This window comes from Theropithecus gelada, chromosome 5 (assembly GCF_003255815.1).
Source record: "Theropithecus gelada isolate Dixy chromosome 5, Tgel_1.0, whole genome shotgun sequence".
Taxonomy (NCBI): domain Eukaryota; kingdom Metazoa; phylum Chordata; class Mammalia; order Primates; family Cercopithecidae; genus Theropithecus; species Theropithecus gelada.
The window spans coordinates 107,393,519-107,420,265 of record NC_037672.1 but is presented as its reverse complement, the minus strand read 5'-3'; the positions used below and the strand labels follow the sequence as shown (position 1 = coordinate 107,420,265).

At 38.6% G+C, this 26,747-nt stretch overlaps 1 protein-coding gene across 1 annotated transcript; it reads right to left on the bottom strand.

Moving 5' to 3' along the window:
* Window positions 1-318: 318 nt before the first annotated feature.
* LRIT3 (leucine rich repeat, Ig-like and transmembrane domains 3) lies at window positions 319-26,747 on the bottom strand. Its single transcript, XM_025386204.1, has 4 exons — window positions 26,620-26,747; window positions 22,766-23,238; window positions 4,675-4,980; window positions 319-2,949 (listed from the first exon to the last, which is right to left on the bottom strand). Exons 1-4 carry the CDS (start codon window positions 26,733-26,735, stop codon window positions 1,814-1,816), a joined length of 2,031 nt encoding a protein of 676 aa, XP_025241989.1. The 5' UTR covers window positions 26,736-26,747; the 3' UTR covers window positions 319-1,813.

The following is a 26,747-nucleotide window of genomic DNA, read 5'->3' as shown; positions in this document are numbered from 1 at the left end:
CTCTTCAAGCCCAGGGTGTCCCCCAGCTTACAGCATTCCTACCACCCTCCTCCTAGGAGCCCACCTTCCTGTGGGACCAGAGTGGTCTTAAAAGTAATTTTGGCAAATTTTGCCTGGTGTCTACCTCCAAAACAGAGGCATGAAGTGAAGGTAGAAGGCAGCAACAGATGTGAAAATAGAACAAAAACTGCCAGACACACTGTAGAGTGTTCCTCAGATCTCACCCAATCTCTCGATCACAGCCAGGCCCTGGCCACTCTCCCTTGATCCTCCTATAGAAATGGGTGTCATCACTCATTGACTTACTTAAATTTCATCCTCTTACAAGGAAAGCAGGAGTTGGCTGGTGTCATGGGCCGGATATAGTCAGAGGTCAGATGACCAACTGACTAGGAGGGCTTCTATTTGAGGACCATTCTCAGAGTTTGGGAGATCTTTCCCATTTCTTATACATGTATTCAGTCTGGGTCAATTACCAAGTGTTTCTTTCATAGAGCAGGTTTAATCTAGTAAGGGTAGGCTTTGTTCTAAGATTTATGAAAGTTGCATCTGTGCTGAGGTGGCCTTGTCTCCTGGAAATCACTGGGCCAGGTTGCATCCTGCTAAGTTGCATGTAATATCAGCCCTGTGAGATGCTTGAGTGGGTCTTATCACTATTATTAATCTTAAAGCCACAAGATGTCTCTTATAGTACACTACAGTTATTAAAATATTCCCTTTCTAAAAAAACTAAATTTTATTTATGAACTCCTTTCCTATGTATTTAAGTTCCCCGATGTTTTTAACCTAGGAAAAGAGTCTAACCAAATGAATCTACTGAGGCTTCCCTTTCAAAATCCTCAAATATCCTTTGGGGTTCTAAAACAGACTTTCAAAGGGCAGTAAGTAATTTTAAAAGCTTTTTCTTTATCAACAGAAATCAAATGATAATATGGCAGAAGACAAACTGCTTGGCTTGTGATTCTTTGGCCACTTGTATATCTTCTGACAAAGCAGAAGAAAGAAGGAATGAAGGAAGGAACGGGAGGGAAGACCAGGAAGGAAGAAAGAAGAGAGAAAATAAGAGCAAATAGCAAAATATTAAAAGACTGATTTAAAGTTATTTTTAAATATCCATATTATCTGTCAGCAGATGTGTTTCAATACAACAGTTACCATTTTTAAAGAAATAGTCTATTTGTCATAATCCTCTTTGTATACTTACTTTTACTAATACCTATATTTCTAAAGAAAAGCAAACATTTTTCTTACATGCAATATGAACACAACTCTATAGTATTACAATGTATAATGGTATGAAGAGACAGAGCCCTCCCTCCCCCATGAGTCAGATTTAACCTTAGTGAACAAAAAATCCTTTGTGATCCCACACTCTACATTAGGCAACGTCAGAAAACGTCCACAGAAAATGCCATAATGCACTTCGAACATGAATAAACATCAAGGCTTAGCTGGTTTTGCTAATGTTTCCTCGTTACTCAAAAAACTGTATTTTTAAATACAGAGTTCATTTGCTACTTTCATATGAACTTATTTTTAAGAACTAAAACAGTACCCTAAAAAGTATTAATAATTTAGTAAGCAACACTCTAAAAATTATTTCTGTAGACCTTTTCCACACAAGAAAAAAAATCAACGTTATTTGTCTTTTCAGTTCAGAGGTCTCATGCTATTTTTAAAACACACTTAAAAGCATTCCATTTGTGATTTTCACACACAATGTGAAAGTCTGTCCAAAAGTCATCCAAACCTAGGGTCAATTATACCCTTAGATGCTAATTTTGTAGCTCATATGCGCCTGAGCTGCACAACCTTAGCAATAATGCTCTGGTCTGGAACTTTCACTTTTAAAAGTCACCTGAGATTCCACACTTGACCTCGAACAAAGCAGCAATTTTTCTGAGTCATCCCTGTGACTTCGTGTCCAGAGCTCACCTACACTTTGAGACCTGGGAAACAGGGTCTCAAATTGGATATAAGTCTCTTTTGCCAAATCGTCTTCCCAAAAAGGTTCTGACTTACATTGCAGTTTGCAAACTTTGTACAACAAGAAACAAATCAATAGTAAGACAACAACACAGGCAGTACTGGTCACCACGAGAAGGAGAGACCATTGAGAATCATCTCCTTCTACTGTTTCGGTAGAAAAGGTGATGCATTGGTCTTTCTGGGGAGGCACTCCTTTTGGACAGACACAGGCCATGTATTGCCCACCAGGTTCCAAGCCATCTATGGTTACTTGGTTCTTGCTGGAGTCTGCATTCAACAGCAGCAGGTCCTTCCCACCATACTTGGAATACAACACAGTCACTGCAGAGTTATGTGTGGTGTTGATCATATTCCACGTCAATGTCACACTCTCTTTAGTCTTGCTGACCACCCTGAGGTTTTCTATTGTGGCATTTGTCTCCGTAAGCATTGTTTGATCCAACAATGCCAGCTCTTCTTTCTTACTTGTGCTGGCTGGAGGAAGCTTATTTCCACTCTTTGCTGCCTTTAAATTTCTTTTCCCATCTGGGTGGAGCTGGAATGATTGCTTGTTGGCCATGGTGGTGGCTGAGATGCTTGTGCTCAGAGTTGTGATTGAAGAAACAGTGGAGGAGAAGAAAGGAGATAAAGAGAAGGAAGCAGTAGAGGGAGGAGACAAAGTAGAAGCAGAAAAAGAAGATGTACGGGAGAAGGAAGAGGACCAAGGATATGATGATGTGCTAGATGTAGATCTTCCAGATCCCAGCTGGGCATCCCACTCAGGATGATCTCCAGGTCTTTCAGAAGTGTCTGGTGGTATCGGAGTTGTGGTAATGCCAAGCACTGTCACAGTAACCACAGCTTCTGACATCCCAGCCAGATTTTTGGCCTTACACTTGTAATCCCCAGCGTCTTTGGAAGAAATGCCTGTCAAGCTCATTATGGACCATCTGACTCCTTCCTCTGGAGATTCTTGTATTACTGTAAGAAAACAAATGTATACTCTGTGAGGAACAAAAGGAAAATTCAAGCAACCATGCCAACTGAGGAGGAAACAACTATCTGCTCTACATGCATCTCTCACAGAAACCGAGAGGGAAATGGCACCCTGCAAGTCTCTGACAGTGGGCAATGGTTCTGCAAACTGCTTACATCAAGGTCTAGGAGCTGCCAGGTGTTGTGAGGTCTGTATAGGGAACAGTATTTTTAAAAAATAAAAGGCTGGGAATCAGGAGACTTCGGTTTTAGAAACTTTTGCCCACTAAATAGCATGTGGTTGTGAATAAGTCAATTCCTGTCTTTAGGCCTCTGTTTCTGCATTTATAAGAGGATGAGATAAAGTAATCTCAAAGGTCCCTTTCAGTTTTAAGTCACTGCAATTCTATAGAATGTTTATCATATGACCTTATATAAGTATTGCTTATGATATGTTTTCACGGTAATAAAATGCATATATCCTTCTAGCCAGAGGTACAGCAGATCATTTTCTGGCATGGCAGAGTCATCATTTGTATTTGGAATGACTTATTTTATATTTAACTTAGATAAACTAGCAAATCATGGATTCTTCTGTTTACAGAATAACATATAATTTTTTTAAAAATCAGAATTTTGCTATCCTAAACTCTGATATCTGGGTATATTTTCATTCTGTCTTGATTTCAGAAGCTTTTCAAAGAATAATAATGCACAGAACAATATCCCAGTAACCCAAAACTTAACTCACAAGCTGAAACTGTGGACCATTGACTATCTATATATAGGAACATTAGACCTTAACTTCTTTATTTCCACCAGGTTTCATTATTTCAACCTGAATTTTAGTTTAATTTTGAAGAGTTTTAAAAATATATCACTTTAATTGTCAGAATAACACTCTTGAAACTGGGTACAAAGCATGCATATTGTCACACTAGAATCTGAAAAGTCTATATAATCAATATTTCTAAAAATTATACTTTTTGATTCACAATAAGGTCTTCATGTAATTTATTATTTAAATAATTATTCAAAAATGAGAGACTTGTACAAAAGCCTCGCTCCACCCGGCGTTTTTGTTGTTGTTGTTGTTGTTTTATTTTGGAGACGGAGTCTTGCTCTGTCACCCAGGCTGGAGTGCAGTGGTGCAATCTTGACTCACTGCAACCTCTGCCCCTCAGGTTCAAGCGATTCTCCTGCCTCAGCCTCCTGAGTAGCTGGGATTACAGGTGCGCACTACCAAGCCCGGCTACTTTTTGTATTTTTAGTAGAGATGGAGTTTCACCATGTTGGCCAGGCTGGTCACAAACTCCTGACCTCAGGTGATCTGCCCACTTCGGCCTCCCAAAGTGCTGGGATTAGAGGCGTGAGCCACCGCACCTGACCAGCAAAAGGCCCTTTTTAAAAAATTGTAATAGTTGTACATTTTGAAGTGAGCTGTATCCAAGATGATGAAGCAAGACAAAGGCCTTGTCTGCCATTGATCCATTCACTGCATTGTTTCATTCTACCTAAGAAAAAGAGTTTAGATTGTCTAATTTTATCTAGGTAGTTAGATAAACTGAGGAGAATACTAACCAATAAAATGTACCTTTAAAATCCCTTGCACCCAATAATCTTGAAATATTTTATTAGTGTTAACTAGCTAATTTCAAATCACACAAAACATGATGTTAACTTCAGAGCTTAGTAAACTCCTTTGATCATGGGGCTGAATTAAGAAAATACCTGTATAATTAACTGGCGAGCTGTCAGATCTGGTCCATGTGAGCTGTGGGGTGGGGAAGCCAGTGGTATCACACCGCAGTAGAACATTACTGCCGAGAGCAGACATGATTTTGGTGGCTGAGGTCATCACTGATGGTTTCAGACAATGTTCCAATTCAGCCCGCTGAAACAAAATTCCTGTGAGGCGTTCAGGTTCACTGCAAGTCATCAGTGGATCCAGAAGCACTATAGCAGAGTCAACAACCTTTGACAACTCGATCATTTTGGAAATACGACAGTCACAGAACCAAGGATTGTCCTGTAGACCTAAAACAGAAGGTGGGAAAGGTTGACAAAGATAATTCTGATGACTCAGTTTACATCCTACCTCTTGAGAAGGTAGGGATCTACACTATCTCCCTAAAAACAGAAGTGCTTTGAGGGATGAAGCAGAGTCACCTTTATGTCAGTTTTGCTCTGCAATCCAGCAATCTCGATGAATATATCCTGTCCATTAGTTCAGATCATTAATAATCATGGCTAATACTTATTGAGCATTTACTCTGCTAGATTATCTTCTAAGCACTTACCTGTATTATCACATGTAATCCCAATAATCCTATGAGAAAAATGGTATTATTATCCCTATGTTAATGATGAAGCTCAGACTTCATCTATCCCTATGTTAAAGATGAGGCCTCAGAGGGGCCCAATAACTTGGCCAAGGTCACAAAGCTAATTAGTATCAGAGCTAAAACTTTAATCCAGGTACCAGAGAATGCCACAATACAGTAATAAAGATCTTTCAAAGGTGTTATGAAAGTACCTACAGTATTGTAAGTGTTATAGGGTGCTCAGAGGCACCAAATTCAGCCTGGAATAGGTTATGGTTTTATGTGATTTGAAGGTGTATTGAGGTAATGCAAGCTTTGTGTGGCGAAAAATACAGAGTGAGATGCTGGCAATGGCGGGAGAGAAGCCTAAAAAGCTGGTGGAAGCAAGAACGTGGCTTGGCATGAATGTCATATGTGGTGACTATGAAGGTGACTTGCTCAATACTCCTTCAAGAGAGAATCAGCTGCAAGCAACGCGGTTAGCGGACAGCTTCCGGTTGCAAGCATCTTCAGGATGTCTCACTTTCAGAATTGTTAGCAGAAGCCTTTGGGCCTTCAAGGAGGCTATCAGTGACAGCTTGAAGAAAAGTGAGGAAAATGTTGCTGGAAACTAGAGGAAAGAGGATCTTTGCTATGGAGTAGCAAAAAAAGTTTAGCAGCACTGTCACCTGTGGTCCACATGGAAAGTCAAAAACATATTCAATGCAATGTGGTCTACCTAAGGATATTTCCACAAAGACTGTTCAAACTACTCCCTGGTGTGTTTCAGGTAATAAAATATAAAGGAGAGGCAAAGTTAAAGAAGAACTGTTAAATATAAAGGAACCGAAACTTGTTGAGTTCAATTAAAAAATTGTTTCTTATTCTCGGCCTCTCCAAAATTCTCAAATTAAGATAGAACTTCAGAGCAAACATCAAATCCAGGTGGGACCATAAAATTTTGTACTAAAATCTCAGAAGGATCTAAAATGGAGCTTTAGAGCATTCTGTCAGGCAAAAGTCTCTCTAGGATCTTAGGAGTGATGTTCCATAACAGCCTCATATAAAGCCCAAGACAGAAAAAAATTTATCACAGAGATTTGTGGTTATAGCTTTTTACTAATGGAGTGGATTATAAATTGAGAAGAAAAGACAGAACTGCAATTTTACAAATTCTAACCATGGTGGAAATGTAACTGTTAGTTCATAAATTCTAGATTTTTATTACACTTTTTAAAAATTATAAGAGCAAGTCATGACTGGCTCATATTTTTCTGCCAGTATTGGTAAAAGTTTACTTTTTCATCTCCTGTTTTAGAAGTACGCTTTTCTTCCATGGGTGAATAACTTTAACCTTTTCCTCTTATATTTAATGTTGTTAATCTATACCTAGTTATTGAACCAAGATTAATTTGAATTCTATTCTCTTAACTGTTGATTCTTTCATCCAATATTATGTGATAAGCAGACTTTCTGGCTTATTTTATATTGCTATGACTACGTGTGGCTCTGGAACTTAATGTCTAGGCTGAAATCTCGGTTCTGTCAAGCTTCACTCCCACGAGTAGATATCTATAATAACAACCTCTCTCAGCCTCATCTATAGAATGCAGTAGTTCTTTCATAGAGTTGCATGAATTTTTAATTACATAATTCATGGAAATTACCTTGAACAATGGTTTATTCACAGTAGAATCTCTGTGACCTTTAAACTTTCTTGCTGAACACAGTACTTAAAATCTTTTGTAAAATATAGTCATTTCAATCTCTGAATAAGTAACAAATTTCATACACATAAAACATATTCCCTATACTAGAGTCCATATTTTCTTGATCTTAACAAAAGAAACCAAATGTAATACAATCTGTACGTCTACTAAGAAAGAATTCAAAACAAGTACATAAGTAATGGTGGAGATATGATCTGATAGATACCGAAACACCTATAATAATGCAGTCAGTTCATAGACATTCAAAAACCCACTTCACCACCAGATACCACATTAGATATTCAGTCATTATTGTTCATATTAGTTGACCTGATATGTGAAGGCCAGATTTAAATATATGAAAGAGAAATTTTAAAAGTAACAGGAAATGACATTCTCACCAACTTTACTGTGCCTGGGTTCCTGATGAGGCTCAACCATTAACTAATTCTGTGACCTGGATGATGCAACCTTGCTGAGCCTCAGTTTTCTCTTCAGCAAAATGGGAGAGTTGACTAGATACATGCTAGAGCTTTTTATACCCGTAATGTTCTATCTGCCTATAAAATAAAAATAATGATCATAGACTAAAAGAAACCATAGATGGAACAACAAACTAACACTAAAATCCATCATCACTCAGTAAAAAGCAGAAGAATATGATAGAATACCTAATTTGTAACATTTTTATCTCTATTGATTGAGGTGCTAAAGATAATCTGTGGATCTAGACTCTCCTAATAGTGCTTATTTTTAAACGTTAAATCTTTCAAATTTGTGACTTTTCTATGTCTACACTGATACACAGTTCAAATGTGAATATCATACAAAGTGAAGCTAGTTTATCAACTTTGACTATAATACAGACTAAAAGTAGTCAATTCTCCTTTTATAAACAATATAACTGGTTTTACTTATTAAAATTGAGGGGAGGGGGAATCACTAACCTCTTCCAAAGGCCGAAATCCCTTCAGTAGTTTATTTTACTTTGTACATGTACTTTTTACATTAACCAGTTTTGCTTATATACATGTAAATGTTATTATAAAGAACTAAATTTGGAATTAGATTGTTTGACCGTGACCCACACGATTTAACAAATTAATCAGGTCAGTTTGTGTGTAACGTGCCAATAACCTCTACAAAAACTTATAAAAGATTAAAAATGTTGTTATCAATTGGTATTGTCAGAATTGTGAGCTGTAGTTTGCAAGAAATCAGTGAAATAATATATGGCTTGCCTCTCACAAGTAATAAAATCTCAAAATGAGGATCCAATCATGTGTCTGCTCCCTGAGCGAGAGAGAAAACCAGCGAAGAGAAGAGCACAGGACGCACCCTGGCAAGTGTCCTCTAGGGCAAAGGGATGTTATCATGGTGCCTAAGAGGAGGAGAGGGGATATTTTAAGTTAGATAAAAACAATCAAAAAATTTAGAAAGGAACATGTAAACACCCACCTTAATATAGTAAGAATTCATAAATAGAATGATACTAAAACACTTACATTAAAATAAAAGGTTACTTATATTTTATATCTATAAAATTTGTGTCAATATTCTATATATAAAAGCTATGCTCATCATAGCTATCTGATTTGATTTTAAGATTAATTTCTAAATCTGCCAGCACATCAAATTTATTCAGTCATATAATATGTATAGACTATTTCATATTTTGAAAACACTTCAACTTATGCCATATTTTTTTCTTTATATAATACTAGCAATGCAAGTTACAAGTTGCTGATTGCTTCCTATGTGGCAAAGACTGTGCTTGTCCAAAACTGCAGAGGCTCTGAGATTTGACCCTACTTTAGGGTGACCAACCTATTCCAGTTTGCCAGCAACTCATTTCAGTTTGCCCAGGACTTTCTTGCTTTTAGCACTGAGAGGTCCACATCCTGGGAAACTCCTCAGATATGGGCGAGTTTGCCTGCCATCATTTTATGGATGTTGGTAGAAGACACAAGACTCCTGCTCAGGGTTGAAGGAGTTCATTGCTCACAGCACTGAAGGGAGACATCTTTATTATACTGGGTAGTAAGCATACTTACTTACCCTTTGCTCTGGAAGGAGATATATTTCAACCTCCAAAGCTGTTCTCTTGAAAGCAGCTTGAAAAGGTAATGCAGAATAAAAGGTAATCCTTGAAAAGGTAGTGCAGGATAAAAGGTAATCAATGTCTGCCTCTGCTTACAACACATGCAGAGATTCAGGAGATCAAAGAACAGCACTAAGCGTCTGAAGGATGGTCTGACTCAATCCTCACAAAAGCATGGGATAGGTAGTACTATTATCATCCCCATTTTAAAGATGAGAAAACCAAGGTTCAGGAAGCTTAAGGAATATGCCCAAGGTCACACAATTGGACAGCCAGGATTTGAACTTCAGCATCCTGATCTTGAACCACCATGCTGGTTAAAGCTCTTAACCACCCACCACAGTGGTTAAAGGTCTTAACCGCCATGTTATGCCTTATACCATACCTCTGGCATCTGGTATTATTCTTTCAATTTTACACCAAAGGAAACCAAAGCACAAAGATATTACTACCTTGACTTTGTAAATGGCTTAGAATCCTACATCCCAGATTTTTTTTAGCATCATAATCTAACACCCTTTCTATCATAACTCATCTCTTTGCCATCTAAAAACATTTAGAGTCACAGTAGCAGTCATAAGTGCTATTATCTACAAATAAAAAAATGTCCAGGCACAATGGCTCACACCTGTAATCCCAACACTTTGTGAGGCTAGGTGGGAAGACTGCTTGAGGTCAGGAGCTCAAGGCCAGCTTGTGCAACATGGCGAGATCCTGTCGCTACAAAAAATACAAAAATTAGCCAGGTATGGTGGTGGCACTTGCCTGTTGTCCCAGCTACCCAGGAGGCTGAATTGGGAGGATCAACTGAGACCAGGAGGTTGAGGCTGCAGTAAGCTGTGATTACGCCACTGCACTCCAGCCTGGGTGACAAAGTGAGATACTCTTTCAAACTAAAATAAACTAAAAATTTTAAAATGTTAAAGCAGCACTATCTGGAGTATAAATGTTTGCATAGGGAAAGATTCAAGAGCTATAATGTTAACAATTTATTTCATGCTTTGAAATTATTAAAAAATGTATTAATGGTGAAAGAAAATTCTTTAAAAAACTAATTTAACTGGTTATATATAAAAGTTATGTAAATATTTTTAAATCCCTCAAAAATAAAATGCCTATTTACTCCAGCTTGAAACATCTAAGGTCAAAGGTACAAATTTTAAAACCTGAATAAAAATCGTGATTCAAGAACTGAATACATTTAAGTGTTTTTTTCTTCTGAGGACAAAGGTAAGAGAACTCTCTCAAGTTAAACTGTTACTTGTACTGCATTCCTTCAAGGCAACACATCAACTAAAATTACACTAATTTGCATTAATTAGTTGACTTTATATAACTATTCTTGGATGGGCCAAGTGAACTTTATCGTTTCTAAAAGAATAATATTTATATGCATCAGAATAGTTGGACTAAATGTGCTATTTTTGTGTGAAAAGTGAGCAATAAATTTTTGTACAAAAGTTATTCTGAGGACTATAAGCCCTTGAAGACAAAGACTATGCCTACTCAGCTTTGTGGAGACAACAGTGTTTAACAATTCAGTGAGGAAAGGAACGTCTTTTTAATGAATGGTGCTGGAACAAGTGGACACATATTCACAAGCATGTAAACCTCAACCCCTACTTTACACAATACAAAAACTATTTTGAGATAGATAACAGCTATAAGCTTAAGAGCTAAGAATATACAGCTAAAAATTGAGTATAAAGGCTAAAACAATAAGAAAATATCATATCTGTGATTTTGAGGTAGGCAAATATTTTTTAGATGATACACAGAAAGCACTAACTATAAAAGAAAAAAACTAATAAATCAAATGTCATCAAAATGTAAACCTTTTTTACCAAAGACGCCAGGAAAAAATAAATAGGCAAGTCAGCCTTGGAGAAAATATTCACAATGCATATAACAGACAAAAGACTTATATTCAATAAAGAAAAGACAAATAACCCTTAAAAACTAAGCAAAAGATAGTTCATAAAGGAAGATATACAGTGACCCATAAGCAAATGAAAATCTGGCTAATGCCATTAATAATTAGGGAAATGGAAATTAAAAATCACATTGTGATACTGCTTTCTCATGAAAAAGACCAACATCATCAACTGTTGGTGAGGATACAGAGCAACCAGACTGTCATGCAGTGCTAATAGGAATGTATAATGTCATACAGCCTCTTTGGAAAATAGGCAGTTTCCTTAAAAGTTATACATATAGCCATTATTTTTTTCCTTTTTTTTTCCACCCAGGATGGAGTGCAGTGACGTGATCTCAATTCACTACAACATCCGCCTCCCAGGTTTTTCCTACCTCAGCCTCCTGAGTAGCTGGGACTATAGGCATGCACCACAACACCTGACTAATTTTTGTATTTTTTAGTAGAGACGGGGTTTCACCACATTGGCCAGGCTGGACTCAAACTCCTGACTTCAACTGATCTGCCTGCCTTGGCCTCCCAAAGGGCTGGGATTACAGGCATTAGCCACTGCGCCCGGTCATATAGCCATTCTATAATCCAGCAATTTCAATCCTAGGAATTTATCCAACAGAAATGAAAACATGTGCCACAAAAAGCTTTGTACAAGAATGTTAATTGCAGCTTAATTTATTATTGCCCCAAACTCAAAACAGCCCATGTGTCCAACATCAGGAGAAAGGATAAACAATTGCTTCATTCATACAACTGAATACAATTTTGCAATAATGAACTACCAACACATGCGACAGCATGGATGATTTTCAAAAACATAATGCTGAGTGAAAGAAGCGTGGCACAAAGGTGCATCTTATATGATTCCATTTACATAACATTCTAGAGCAGACACAATTAACCTATAGCAATGAAAATTCAAATAGGTGAGGCAAGATTGACTAGAAAGAAACACAGAACTTTCTGGAGTAATGGAAATATTCTGTATCTTGATAATGGTGTAAGTTACGTAAGGGTATACATTTATCAGAATTTAACAAACTGTAGACTTACAATCCTGCATTCCACCTATGCAAAGTATACCTTAATGTCTCCATTAAAAACAAGGTTTTAAAAAGTAAAGAGTGATGCTTTGGAGATTAACTGTAAATTTGAAACTTGATTCTGCCTTCTTACTAGCTATAGAAAGAAGGTGAGGATTAGAGCACCCAGCAAGGTGTAAGTCTTACCTATGCGGATTTGTTTCCTCAAACCAAAAAAAGGGTGGGGTGCATCTACAGAGATTGATAAGTGTTTTTTGAAATAAATTAACACCATTTTAGAAAAGTCTGGAAATACTAGGGCTGCCACCACCCTTCAGGCAATCTCCATTTCAAATAGGAAAAGAGCCCATGTTTACAATTCAGCAAATTTGGGTACAAGTAAAACAACACCCCAAAAAAAAAGCATTTCATGTTTTATCCTACCACAGGCCTTTTTCTCTAAGACAAACAGTGTCAGGACTTACGGAATATGCCTGTGTAAATATTTACTTCACCTTGAGAAAGAGGCCATGGAAACTTACCTGCATTGCAAATCAAAACCTAGTTTTATAGTTAATTCCAACGTTTATTTGCGGGGCAATAGTTTAAGTTTTCATGGATACAATAAAGGACAATTTTACTAAGTTGATGTTTTTACTCCTGTAGAAGAGAAAGAGTAATTGAAAAACCTCACCTTAATTTTTTTATTACATAAATATATGGATCTAAAGTGATCAATAAAGTAATGCATATATGAAGAAAGGAACTCTGTTATTATTATATACTTTGCATTACAAAGAAGGGAAGACGCGCCTGGGTTCTGGAGCCAGATGGCCTGTCCTTAAAGCTCAGCTCCACCACTATGTGTTGAATGAATCTGGGCAAGTGTCTTAACTTGTGTCTCATTTTTTCATCTGTAAAATGGGCATGAAGTGGTATTTACTACAGGGTTGATGTGAGACTAGAAGTTACATAGGTCAAGTATAAGAACCAGACCTGGCATTGAGCAACTCCATCAAAATTAACTATTAGTGTTATTATTACAAATAGAACCTCCATCTGCTAACAATAATCAACACAGAGTAATAAAAACTAAGTAAAAGCAGACTCTATCCCACTATAACAGCACAGAGGCAAATTCTACAGGACACCTGGAAAGATGTAATTGCTATACTTAAACACTAAGTTCTAGAAAATCTAGGACTGGTACTCATCACTATATTCAGTGATGCAACTAAAAGGCTCAAATATTGTTGGAATAACAAAAAGGCCAAACAAAGAAGTCTTTATAGGACACTCCCATCCCAGTCACAACTTCTACAGATAATTGTTGATCTAAAAGCATAATCTCAGAGACTGTAGACTTCATATTCTAAAGGACTGCTACATGAAATATTTCATTTCTTCTCATTACAGTCCTGTGAACAAAATGGAGCAAACCCTGCCATCACCATTTTCCAGACAAAAACACTGAGTTTTCTGTGTGTGATTTATCCACATCAATTAGTCCTCTCTTCTTCTCCTTTTGGGAACATATCAAACATGGCTTTGCTAAGGTCAGCTGCCACTCAACATGCTTCAAACTATCCTTTGTTATTTATTATCATGCATGATCATTGCAGAACATTTTGGAAATATAGAAAAATGAAAAGATGTCCCACTAACCAAAGAAAATAGCTAAACAGTGAATTTTTTTCAGTCTTTGTCTTTGCACATTTTTACATAGTTATGGTAATGCTTTTTATACAGTTACATAGCCTTGTTTTAAAATTTAATGTTATACAGAAGTATTTTCAAGTTACCACCTTTTAAAATCTCTGGGCCCTAAAATGCAGTTAAAACTGTTTGGGTAACTTCCCATGGATAGTAAAGATTCATAACCCTTTCCCTTTGATCCCTAAGTTCCCATCCAGATTTAACTCCCAAGGGAAAAATATGAATGTTCTATCAATTGCTCCTTCATAGTAATGTTAGTAACTGATCATTAGAAAGCTATTAATTGCAATTTAGTAATTGAATTTTATTTTCTACTATATTACTCCATTGGGTCTATTAGAACCAAGAATTACTTTCCAGGAAACTTAGAAAAATAGGTAGGGAAATAGAATCTTCTAGCTATTAACCTTACTTATAAGGTTCAGATTGGTGGCTAAAATAAAGTAAATAAATACCGCAGTGTAGGTTTACATGTGCCTATCAGTGTATATAATAAGAACTCCACAAATATCTGTTAAGTTAAACTAATGTGATTTTATTCTCTAACCCATTCTACAATAGTACTTTTATTATCTAACAAAAAAATGTTTAAAGGACTAGATGAACAGTGGGGAAAACGTGAACTAGATACATAAGAAGAGCTTATATGAGTTTTCCTCTTTCTACCTGGTTCTTATTAGTCATATTTTTAGACTCATAAACACCAAATACATTGACATTTCAACAAAAGCAATGCTAAAGTTATGTGAGTGCTGTTACAGCAGTTTCTTTTTTTACAAATATATATTTTACTTGTGCTTTATTTCAGCAAATATTTGATCATGTGATACTGGTCAGGAAGGATGCCTGGCGCAAAGTTAGCATCTATGTTGTCTCGTACTCCAAAAGGCTTATAAGTCATTTCACTGGCCAAATGCCCAGAAGTTCTTTCATCTTCCTGAGAAATATAACCTCTGCTGCAGCTATGATGAAAATAACTTGGGAATGGACAACACAGCCTTATTGGGTGAAAAAGTGGAACAAAATTTTAGCACATCTAACTGATCGATCAAAGCCTCAGGCTTGTGTCTCATACAAAAGATTACAATGCTTCACTGCCTATAGATACCCCTGAAAAGGGTCCAGTTCACTAATTTCAATCAGGCAATCACATGTTCTAGGCATTCACCATGTACAGAACTCCATGCAAAGCTCGCTCTCTCTTTCTCTTGATAGATAGATAGATAGATAGATAGATAGATAGATAGATAGATAGATAGATGTGTATATATATATGTATATATATAGTATATATATAGAGAGTGTGTGTATATATATATATTGTGTGTGTGTGTGTGTGTGTGTGTATGAAGAGGCAGAGAGGGACTTACTGGTAGAAGGAGATTACATTTTAAGAACCCCAGAGAAGGTGGCTGGCAAGATGGCCAAATAGGAACAACTCCAGTCTGCAGCTCCCAGTGAGATCAACACAGAAGGCAGGTGATTTCTGCATTTCCAACTGAGGTAGCTGGCTCATCTCATTGGGGCTGGTTAGACAGTGCGTACAGCCCATGGAGGGCAAGCCGAAGCAGGGTGGGGCGTCACCTCACCCAGGAAGCACAAGGGGTCAGGGAACTCCCTTCCCTAGCCAAGGAAAGCCATGAGGGATTGTGCCGTGAGGGACAGAGCACTCCAGTCCAGATATTACACTTTTCCCCATGGTCTTCACAACCCGCAAACCAGGAGATTCTCTCCGACGCCTACACCACTAGGGCCCTGGCTTTCAAGCACAAAACTGGGTGGCCATTTGGGCAGACACCGAGCTAGCTGCAGGAGTTTTTTTGCATACCCCAGTGGTGCCTGGAATGCCAGTGAGACAGAATTGTTCACTTCCCTGGAAAGGGAGCTGAAGCCAGGGACCCAAGTGTTCTAGCTCAGCAGATCCCAGCCCCACAGAGCCCAGCAAGCTAAGATCCACTGGTTTGAAATTCTCGCTGCCAGCACGGCAGTCTGAAGTCCACCTGGGATGCTCGAGCTTTGTGGGTAGAGGGGCATCTGTCATTACTGAGGCTTGATAAGGTGGTTTTCTCTTCACAGTGTAAACAAAGCCGCTGGGAAGTTCAAACTGAGCCCACTACAGCTGGGCAAAGCCACTGTAGCCAGACTGCCTCTTTAGATTCCTCCTCTCTGGGCAGGCATCTCTGATAGAAAGGCAACAGCCCCAGTCAGGGGCTTATACATAAAATTCCCATCTCCCTGGGACAGAACACCTGGGGGAAGGGACGGCTGTGGGTGCAGCTTCAGCAGACTTAAACATTCCTGCCTGCCAGCTCTGAAGACAGCAGCAGATCTCCCAGCACAATACTCGAGCTCTGCTAAAGGGTAGACTGCCTTCTCAAGTGAGTTCCTGACCCTCATGCCTCGTGACTGGCAAACACCTCCCAGCAGGGGTCAACAGACACCTCATACAGGAGATCTCTGGCTGGCATCTGATGGGTGCCCCTCTGGGATGAAGCTTCCAGAGGAAGGTACAGGCAGCAATCTTTGCTGTTCTGCAGCCTCTGCTGGTGATACCCAGGCAAATAGGGTCTAGAGTGGACCTCCAGGAAATTCCAGCAGAGCTGCAACAGAGGAGCCTGACTGTTAGAAGGAAAACTAACTAACAGAAAGAAATAGCATCATCAACAACAAAAAGGACGGTCACACAAAAACCCCATTCAAAGGTCGCCAGCATCAAAAATCAAAAGTAGATAAGTCCACGAAGATGAGAAAAAAGAAGCACAAAAAGGCTGAAAACTCCAAAAACAAGAATGCGTCTTCTCCTCCAAAGGATCACAACTCCTCGCCAGCAAGGGAACAAAACTGGATGGAGAATGAGTTTGACAAATTGACAGAAGTAGGCTTCAGAAAGTGGATAATAACAAACTCCTACGAGCTAAAGGAGCATGTTCTAACCCAATGCAAGGAAGCTAAGAACCTTGAAAAAGGGTTAGAGGAATTGCTAACTAGAATAACCCGTTTAGAGAAGAACATAAATGGCCTGATAGAGCTGAAAAACACAGCCTGAGAACTTCGTGAAGCATACACAAGTATCAATAGCCAAATCCATCAAGGGGAAAAAAAGGATATCAGAGATTGAAGATCAACTTAATGAAACAAAGCATGAAGACAAGATTAGAGAAGAAAGAATGAAAAGGAACAAACAAAGCCTCCAAGAAATATGGAACTATGTGAAAAGACCAAACCACCTATGTTTGATTGGTGTATCTGAAAGTGACAGGGAAAATTGAACCAAGTTGGAAAACACTCTTCAGGATATTATCCAGGAGAATATCCCCAGCCTAGGAAGACAGACCAACATTCAAACTCAGGAAATACAGAGAATACCACTAAGATACTCCTCAAGAAGAGCAACCCCAAGAAACATAATCTTCAGATTCACCAAGGTTGAAATGAAGGAAAAAATGTTAAGGGCAGCCAGAGAGAAAGGTCAGGTTACCCACAAAGAGAAGCCCATCAGACTAACAGCAGATCTCTCTGCAGAAACCCTACAAGCCAGAAGAGAGTGGGGGCCAACATTCAACATTCTTGAAGAAAAGAATTTTCAACCCAAAATTTCATATCCAGCCAAACTAAGCTTCATAAGCAAAAGAGAAATAAAATCCTTTACAGACAAGCAAATGCTGAGAGACTTTGTCACCACCAAGCCTGCCTTTCAAGAGCTCCTGAAGGAAGCACTAAATATGAAAAGGAACAACCGGTACCAGCCACTGCAAAAACATGCCAAATTGTAAAGATCATCAACATCATGAAGAGACTGCATCAACTAACAGGCAAAATAACCAGCTAGCATCATAATGACAGGATCAAATTCACACATAACAATATTAACCTTAAACGTAAATGGGCTAAATGCCCCCAATTAAAAGACACAGACTGGCAAATTGGATAAAGAATCAAGACCTATTTGTGTGCTGTATTCAGGATACCCATCTCATGTGCAAAGACACACATAGGCTCAAAATAAAGGGATGGAGGAATATTTACCAAGCAAATGGAAAGCGAAAAAAAGAAGAAGAAGAAGAGGAAGAAGAAGAAGAAGAAGAAGAAGAAGAAGAAGAAGAAGAAGAAGAAGGAGAAGAAGGAGAAGAAGAAGAAGAAGAAGAAGCAATCCTAGTCTCCGATAAGACAGACTTGAAACCAACAAAGATCAAAAGAGACAAAAGAAGCCCATTACGTAATGGTAAAAGGATCAATGCAACAAGAAGAGCTAAGTATCCTAATTATACGTACACCCAATACAGGAGCACCTAGATTCATAAAGCAAGTTCTTAGAGATCTACAAAGAGACTTAGACTCCCACACAATAATAGTGGGAGACTTTAACATTCCACTGTCAATATTAGACAGATCAACAAGACAGAAAATTAACAAGGATATTCAGAACTTGAACTCGGCTCTGGACCAAGCAGACCTAATAGACATCTACAGAACTCTCCACCCCAAATCAACAGAATACACATTCTTCTCAGCACCACATTGCACTTATTCTAAAATTGACAACATAATTGGAAGTAAAAACACTCCTCAGCAAATGCAAAAGAACAGAAATCATAACGAACAATCTCTCAGACCACAATACAATCAAATTAGAACTCAGGATTGGCTGGGCACAGTGGCTCCCATCTGTAATCCCAGCACTTTGGGAGCCTGAGGTAGGAGGATCACAAGATCAGGAGTTCAAGACCAGCCAGGCCAATATAGTGAAAACCCATCTCTACTAAAAATACAAAAAATGTGCTGGATGTGGTGGTGGGCACCTGTAATCCCAGCTACTTGGGAGGCTGAGGCAGGAGAACTGCTTGAACCTGGGAGGTGAAAGTGGCAGTGAGCTGAGATAGTGCCATTGCACTCCAGCCCAGGTGACAGTGCGAGACTCTGTCTCAAAAAAAAAAAAAAAAAGAACTAAGGATTAAGAAACTCACTCAAAACTGCACAACTACATGGAAACTGAACAACCTTCTCCTGAATGACCACTGGGTAAATAACGAAATTAAGTCAGAAATAAATAAGTTCTTTGAAACCAGTGAGAACAAAGACACAATGTACCAGAATCTCTGGGACACAGCCAAAGCAGTGTTTAGAGGGAAATTTAAAGCATGAAATTCCCACAGGAGAAAGTGAGAAAGATCTAAAATCAACACCCTAACATCACAATTAAAAGAACAAGTGAAGCAAGAGCAAACAAATTCAAAAACTAGCAGAAGACAAGAAATAACCAAGATCAGAGCAGAACTGAAGGAGATACAGACCCAAAAAACCCTTCAAAAAAATCAGTGAATCCAGGAGCTGTTAAAAAAAAAAAAAAAAAAAAAAAAAAAAAAAAAAAAAAAAAAAAAAAGATTAACAAAATAGACAGCTAGCAAGACTAATAAAGAAGAAAAGAGAGAAGACTCAAATAAACTTAATAAAAAATGATAGAAGATACAACCACTGATCTCAAAGAAATGCAAACTACCATCAAAGAATACTATAAACACCTCTACACAAATAAATTAGAAAATGTAGAAGAAATTGATAAATTCCTGGACACATACACCCTCCCAATACTAAACCAGTATGAAGTTGAATCCCTGAATAGACAAATAACAAGTTCTGAAATTGAGGCAGTAATTAAATAGCCTACCGACCAAAAACAGCTCAGGACCAGATAGATTCACAGCTGAATTCTACCAGAGGTACAAAGAGGAGCTGGTGCTATTCCTTCTGAAACTATTTGAAACAATAGAAAAAGAGGAACTCATTTTATGAGGCCAGCATCATCCTGATACCAAAACCTGGCAGAGACACAACAAAAAAAGAAAATTTCAGGCCAATATCCCTGATGAACATTGACATAAAAATCCTCAGTAAAATACTGGCAAATCAAATCCAGCAGCGCATCAAAAAGCTTATCCACCACGATCAAGTTGGCTTCATCCCTGGAATGCAAGGCTGGTTCAACATATGCAAATCAATAAACGTAATCCATCACTTAAACAGAACCAATAACAAAAACCACATGATTATCTCAATAGTTGCAGAAAAGGCCTTCAATAAAATTCAACACCCTTTCATGCTAAAAACGCTCAATAAACTAGGTATTGATGGAACGTATCTCAAAATAATAGGAGTTTTTATGACAAACCCACAGTCAATATCATACTAAACGGTCAAAAGCTGGAAGCAGTCCCTCTGAAAACCGGCACAAGACAAGGATGCCCTCTCTCACCACTCCTGTTCAACACAGTATTGGAAGTTCTGGCCAGGGTAATCAGGCAAGAAAAAGAAATAAAGGGTACTCAAATAGAAAGAGAGGAAGTCGAATTGTCTCTGCATATGACATGATTGTATATTTAGAAAACCCCATCATCTTAGCCAAAGCTGATAAGCAACTTCAGCAAACTCTCAGGATACAAAATCAATGTGCAAAAATCACAAGCATTTCTATACACCAATAATAGACAAATAGAGAGCCAAATCATGAGTGAATTCCCATTCACAATTGCTAAAAAGAGAATAAAATACCTAGGAATACAATTAACAAGGGATGTGAAGGACCTCTTCAAGGAGAACTACAAACCACTGCTCAAGGAAACAAAAGAAGACACAAACAAATAGAAAAACATTCCATGCTCATGGATAGGAAGAATCAATATCATGAAAATGGCCATACTGCTCAAAGTAATTTATAGATTCAGTGCTATCCCTATCAAGCTACCATTGACTTTCTTCAAAGAATTAGAAAAAACTACTACTTTAAATTTCATGTGGGACCAAAAAAGAGCCCATATAGCTAAGACAGTCCTAAGCAAAAAGAACAAAACTGGAGGCATCATGCTACTTGACTTCAAAATATACTACAAGGCTACGGTAACCAAAACAGCATGGTACTGGTACCAAAACAGAGATATAGATCAACGGAACAGAACAGAGGCTTCAGAAATAACACCACACATCTACAGCCATCTGATCTTTGACAAGCCTGACAAAAACAAGCAATGGGGAAAGGATTTTCTATTTAATAAATGTGGTTGGGAAAACTGGCTAGCCATATGCAGAAAACTGAAACTGGACCTCTTCCTTATACCTTACACAAAAATTAACTGAACATGGATTAAAGACTTAAATGTAAGACCTAAAACCATAAAAAATCTAGAAGAAAACCTATGCAATACCATTCAGGACATAGGCATGGGTAAAGACTTCATGACTGAAACACCAAAAAGCAATAGCAACAAAACCCAAAATTGACAAATGGGATCTAATTAAACTAAAGAGCTTCTGCACAGCAAAAGAAACTATCATCAAAGTGATCAACAAGCTATCAAAGTGATCACAAGCTATCAAAGTGATCAAAAGTGATCACTTTGATGAAACTATCATCAAATCACTATCATCAAATGATGATAGTGATTCATCAAATGATGAAACTATCATCAAAGTGATCATCAAAGTGATCAACAGAATGGGAGAAAATGTTTGCAATCTATTCATCTGACAAAGAGCTAATAATATCCAGAATCTACAAGGAACTTAAACAAAGTTACAAGAAAAAAAAACAACTCCATCAAAAAGTGGGCAGAGGATATAAACAGACACTTCTCAAAAGAAGACATTTATACAACCAACAAATATATGAAAAAAGCTCATCATCACTGGTTATTAGATAAATGCAAATCAACACCACAATGAGATACCATCTCACACCAGTTAGAATGGCAATCATTAAAAAGTCAGGAAACAACAGATGCTGGAGAGGATGTGGAGAAATAGGAACGCTTTTACACTGTTGGTGGGAGTGTAAATTAGTTCAATCATTGTGGAAGACAGTCTGGTGATTCCTCAAGGACCTAGAACCAGAAATACCATTTGACCCAGCAATCCCATTGCTGGGTATATACCCAAAGGATTATAAATCATTCTACTATAAAGACACATGCACACGTATGTTTATTGCAGCACTATTCACAATAGCAAAGACTTGGAACCAACCCAAATGCCCATCAGTGATAGACTGGATAAAGAAAATGTGCCACATATATACCATGGAATACTATCCAGTTATAAAAAACAATGAGTTCATGTCCTTTACAGGGATATGGATGAAGGTGGAAACCATCATTCTCAGCAAACTAACACAGAAACAGAAAACCAAACACTTCATGTTCTTATCCATAAGTGGGAGTTGAACAATGAGAACACATGGACACAGGGAGGGGAACATCATACACTGGGGCCTGTTGGGGGGTAGGGGTCTAGGGGAGGGATAGCATTAGGAGAAATACCTAATGTAGATGACGGATTGATGGGTGCAGCAAGCCACCATGGCACGTTTATACCTATGTAACAAACCTACACGTTCTGCACATAAAGTATAATAATAATAATAAAAAGAACCCCAGAGAAATACACATAGAACCTAAACAAGGCCAAGTTCAAAATTCCAAAACTAGTCACAGCTAAACTAAGCGATCAAATCAGTTAGGTGAACCATTTCGGGCCAGTAAAATAACTGATGTTTCCACCATTTCCTTTTAGATTAAGGAAATTTAGAAGCTATTCTTCCTAACAAATGAAGCCACTGCTATCGCATAAAGATGCCAGTGCCCCTCTCCTGCTCCTGAAGAACCTAATGAAGAGTTGAAAAGCCAACTGAGCAGAAGCTGGTACCAGAGTATGGAGCAATGCTGTGCTCACAAGAGTCTACGCAGGTTGGTGGATTCTGTCTGTCAGTTGGAGGCTCTTTAAGAGAAGAGGTCCTCTCTCCATTTATGACTCAAGTTCTCTTCCACTTTTCCATCATGTATGTACACACACATGCGTGCACACACACACAGCCTTTTCACCTTACACAGGGGAAAGAGGTAACTTGACCTAGGTTAACTAATAAGGTACTATTCCACTGAAAGTACAATTACAGAGTAAAAAGCCAAATCCAGTAAATTTTAAAAGACTGGACAACAAAAGCTATGCATAGCAAAGTATCTATAGATGAAAAGCCCAGAGGCTCGCGAGCTTACCAAGAATAATCCTGCTTGGGGAAAGGTCCAGGCCTCCAGAAGGTGTTGTAACTAAATGAGACCAGCTCTCCAGGAAATCTGGTGGCAATGTGGTGAGTCTGTTGCTTGATAAATCCAAGTAGGCAAGGTTCTTCAGATACCTGAGTGCCTCATTTGGCACACTGGTTATTTTGTTATTGTGCAAGTCCAGGGTCCTCAGAAGGGGCATGTCCAGCAGAGATGCCCAAGGGAAAGCAGCCAGAGAATTCCCATCCAAGCGCAACTCATGCAGTTGCTTCAGGTTGTAAAAGCTGCTGGGGTCAATGCTGGCCACGGAATTGTAAGTCACCCAGAGATACTGGAGCTCCACCAGGTAATAGAAGGCCTCCGCCGAGATTCTGCGGATGACAGTCTTCTCTATGCGAAGCTTCACAGTGTCCACGGGGAGGTTCGTAGGGAGCTCGTTCATATCCATGTCATTACATAGCACCAACCTAGTGTCACAACATGAGCAATGTGAGGAAACTCACTTTCCAACATCCATTTGAAAAAAATACTTCTCATTTGAAAAACGTATCAATTTTCGGCCGGACAGTGGCTCACGCCTGTAATCCTAGCACTTTGGGAGGCCAAGGTGGGCCTTGGTTCAAATCTAACCAAGGTCTAAGGTGTACCACCTCCTCTGTGGCCATGGAAAACCACTTCACCAGTGTCTCAACCTAATTTTCCCATACGGCACTGTTATGGATGATTAATTACAATGGATGTAAAACTCTACAACTTCCTAGCACATAATATGTACTGAGCAGGTATTTGCTGCTACTGTCAACAACCTCGGTTTTACATGGAAAGTAACTGGGGCCCAACAACATTCAGTAACTTCCCAGGGCCACCCAGCTAGTGGGTTTCACAGCCACCTTTCAAAACCACTTCTTTCCAACTTAAAGTGGACCTCTTTAGGAAATGGCCCATTTTAAAAGAACCCCTGTTAAAATAATAAATCAATCCTTTTTAAGAGAATAACTTATTTAGGTGAAAAAAAAGTGTTCACAGTACATGTTTAAAGTTGAGCTCTGTTTTAACAACGTGACTTGCACATTGCTTTCTGCCTAAGGAATAAACCAGAAACTAGGAGCTGACCTTGAGCGAGTCACATTTTGATCTTGTTTCTTGGCACATACAAAACAGGCTTAGAAAAACAACACTGGGCAATGTGGCTCATGGCTGTAATCCCAGCACTTTGGGAGGTCAAAGTGGGCAGATCACCTGAGGTTAGAAGTTCAAGATCAGCCTGGCCAACATGGCGAAACCCCGACTCCACTAAAAATACAAAATTAGCCAGGTGTGGTGGTAGGTGCCTGTAATCCCAGCTACTCAGGAGGCTGAGGTGGGAGAATCACTTGAACCTAGGAAGCAGAGGTTGCAGTGGGCCAAGATCATGCCACTGTACTCCAGCCTGGGTGACAGACCGAGACTCCATCTCAAAATAGAGAAAAAAAAAAAAAAGAAAAGAAAGAAAGAAGAACAACACTGTCCCATGTGTAAATTTAAACTATGAGGAATCTGAGAATTTAGATTCATTTTAGCCTGGAAAATGACTTTTTTATCTCCTATGAGATACTCATCTGAATTACAAAAAATAATAAGAAGTTTTGCAAAGTATCATCTAAATTATAGCACACTATAAATTCAGTAAATAATTACAATAAAATAACCCTTTAGTGAAACACATCACATTAAATAAGTGGATTTGAAAAACCAGCTCATAATGTAAACAGACATAAGCAGCATAAAGCTGCAATGTAGTGGTTGTATGGTAGTGGTAGTGTTGTCTCATTTCTATAACTTCAGAAGAAGACCTCATGGAATCTTTGAAATCCTGTAGGGATATCTCTTACTTTTCATCGCTATTTTGTATCACAGATTTCAGGGCTACTTTATACCAGAATGGTAGCAGTTTCTACTCATTAAGAAAGTATTGGCCAGGCGCGGTGGCTCATGCCTGTAATCCCAGCACTTTGGGAGGCCGAGGTGGGCAGATTACCTGAGGTCAGGAGTTTGAGAACAGCCTGGCCAACATGGTGAAATCCCGTCTCTACTAAACATGCAAACACTAGCTGGGCATGGTGGCACATGCCTGTAATCCCAGCTCCATGGGAGGCTGAGGCAGGAGAATTGCTTGAGTCCAGGAGACGGAGGTTGCAGTGAGCCAAGATTGTGCCACTGCACTCCAGCCTGGCCGACAAAGCAAGACTCTGTCTCAAAAAAATAAATAAATAAAAGAAGTATTTCAGCATGCTATCGTAGAAGAAAGCCTAGTTTGTACACTGAAAGATTTAGCATCTTTATGAACTTAGTTACTAACACAATTACATGATCTAGGACAAGTCATTTGGTCTCCATACAGTTTAGTTTCTTCACTTATAAACTGACAAGGGGTTGAACTAGATTATTTCTTGCCAGGCCTAATATTCTATAATTTTTATAAAATCCATCAATAATGGGGTCACCACAAAGAAGGAAACATTTCTGTGATAGTTTCTCAAAAGTACCCTGGCCTGATCCTTCACTGCTGCACATCCCTGGACAAGTAGGCCTTTAACTTGCTACATTCCCTTCATCGTCTTTAACCACCTGGTGAATACGTCAAAAAATACCAAGAATTGCTTAAAGTTTATACAATAACAAGATAAGCTTTTCACAAATATGTCTTAGTTATTATTATTTATTTGTTTAAAGTTATAAGACATAAATTGGGCAACTCTTTTAACAAATTATTTTGTCTGAGACACTGTTTACTTCAACCAAGTCACGAATAATCTGATTTTATTATTAAATACCCTCTCAAAAAAAAATTCAAGTTCTAGGCCAGGCGCGGTGACTCATGCCTGTAATCCCAACACTTTGGGAGGCTGAGGCAGGCGAATTACCTGAGGTCAGGAGTTCGAGAGCAGCCTGGCCAACATGGTGAAACTCCGTCTCTACTAAAAATACAAAAAAAATTGCAGGGCGTGGTGTCAGACGCCTGTTATCCCAGCTAATCGGGAGGGTGAGGCAGGAGAATCACTTGAACCAGGGAGGTGGAGGTTGCAGTGAGCCGAGATCACACCACTGCACTCCAGCCCAGGCGACGGTGTGAGACTCTGTCTTGAAAAAATAAAAAGAAATTCAAGTTATACTGTGTTTAGCTAGCAAGAGTTCTGTTTTCCATTTAACATATCTAAAAGGCCTCATGCACATTATAAGCAAATAAGTATTCTCGCTACACAGGTAGATGCTAAAGCAACCTAGAGATTGAATAACTTCTGTGAGATCCTACAGTGTCTGCAGCAGACAGTATCTTTTTCAATCTTCCTTATTTTGTAAATTCCATCAGCTTAAAATGGAAAAATTCTAACTATCAACCTCTCTAACTTCACTCTTGAGATCTTTCTTTCTGCCACTCAACTGACATGAATAATCCTCAAAGGAAGTGGAGAGTCACGAAAGCAAAGGATCTGAGCATGTCCCGCAGCTCCTGTTCAGCCTGCCCTCAGCCTTTCTATAATCAAGGGCTGAGCTGGCCACGCACCTTTAAATGGTTTGATCTCAAGCAACATTTTGCAAACATAAGCATGATAAAAATTTTGGAACACAGAATGTGTTTAGAAATTTCCGGTAACTTGAGAGACCTTTAAGAGTTAAACTGCTCGAAATGAAAACAGTGAAGGAGTAGGTGACCAGTATTAACACAATTACGTTAGAGCTTACGGACACTAAACATTCTCTTCTGCGATTTCTGATCCTCAAACATTTGCCTTCAAAAGTAGGCTTTCTTGTTTGGGTCCTTTTTGTCAAAATAATGAGAACATTTAGTAGCAAGCAGGGGAGCATACCTTGATCCTGAGCCGTCATTTCTGCCGTGATAATCACAGGTGCACTGTGAAGGACATGAACAGCCCACTCCTTCCAAAACGTTAAGGACAATGCACAGACATGCAAAGAGATGCATTGCTCCTTTTAG

Excerpts from the sequence above, each read along its gene's own strand:
- LRIT3 (XM_025386204.1), bottom strand. The coding sequence starts at position 26,735 with ATGCATCTCTTTGCATGTCTGTGCATTGTCCTTAACGTTTTGGAAGGA. Across the intron at positions 23,239-26,619 it reads AATGACGGCTCAGGATCAAG|GTTGGTGCTATGTAATGACA; the intron begins GTATGCTCCCCT and ends TTGTGACACTAG. Across the intron at positions 4,981-22,765 it reads CCCAAGCAGGATTATTCTTG|GTCTACAGGACAATCCTTGG; the intron begins GTAAGCTCGCGA and ends CTTCTGTTTTAG.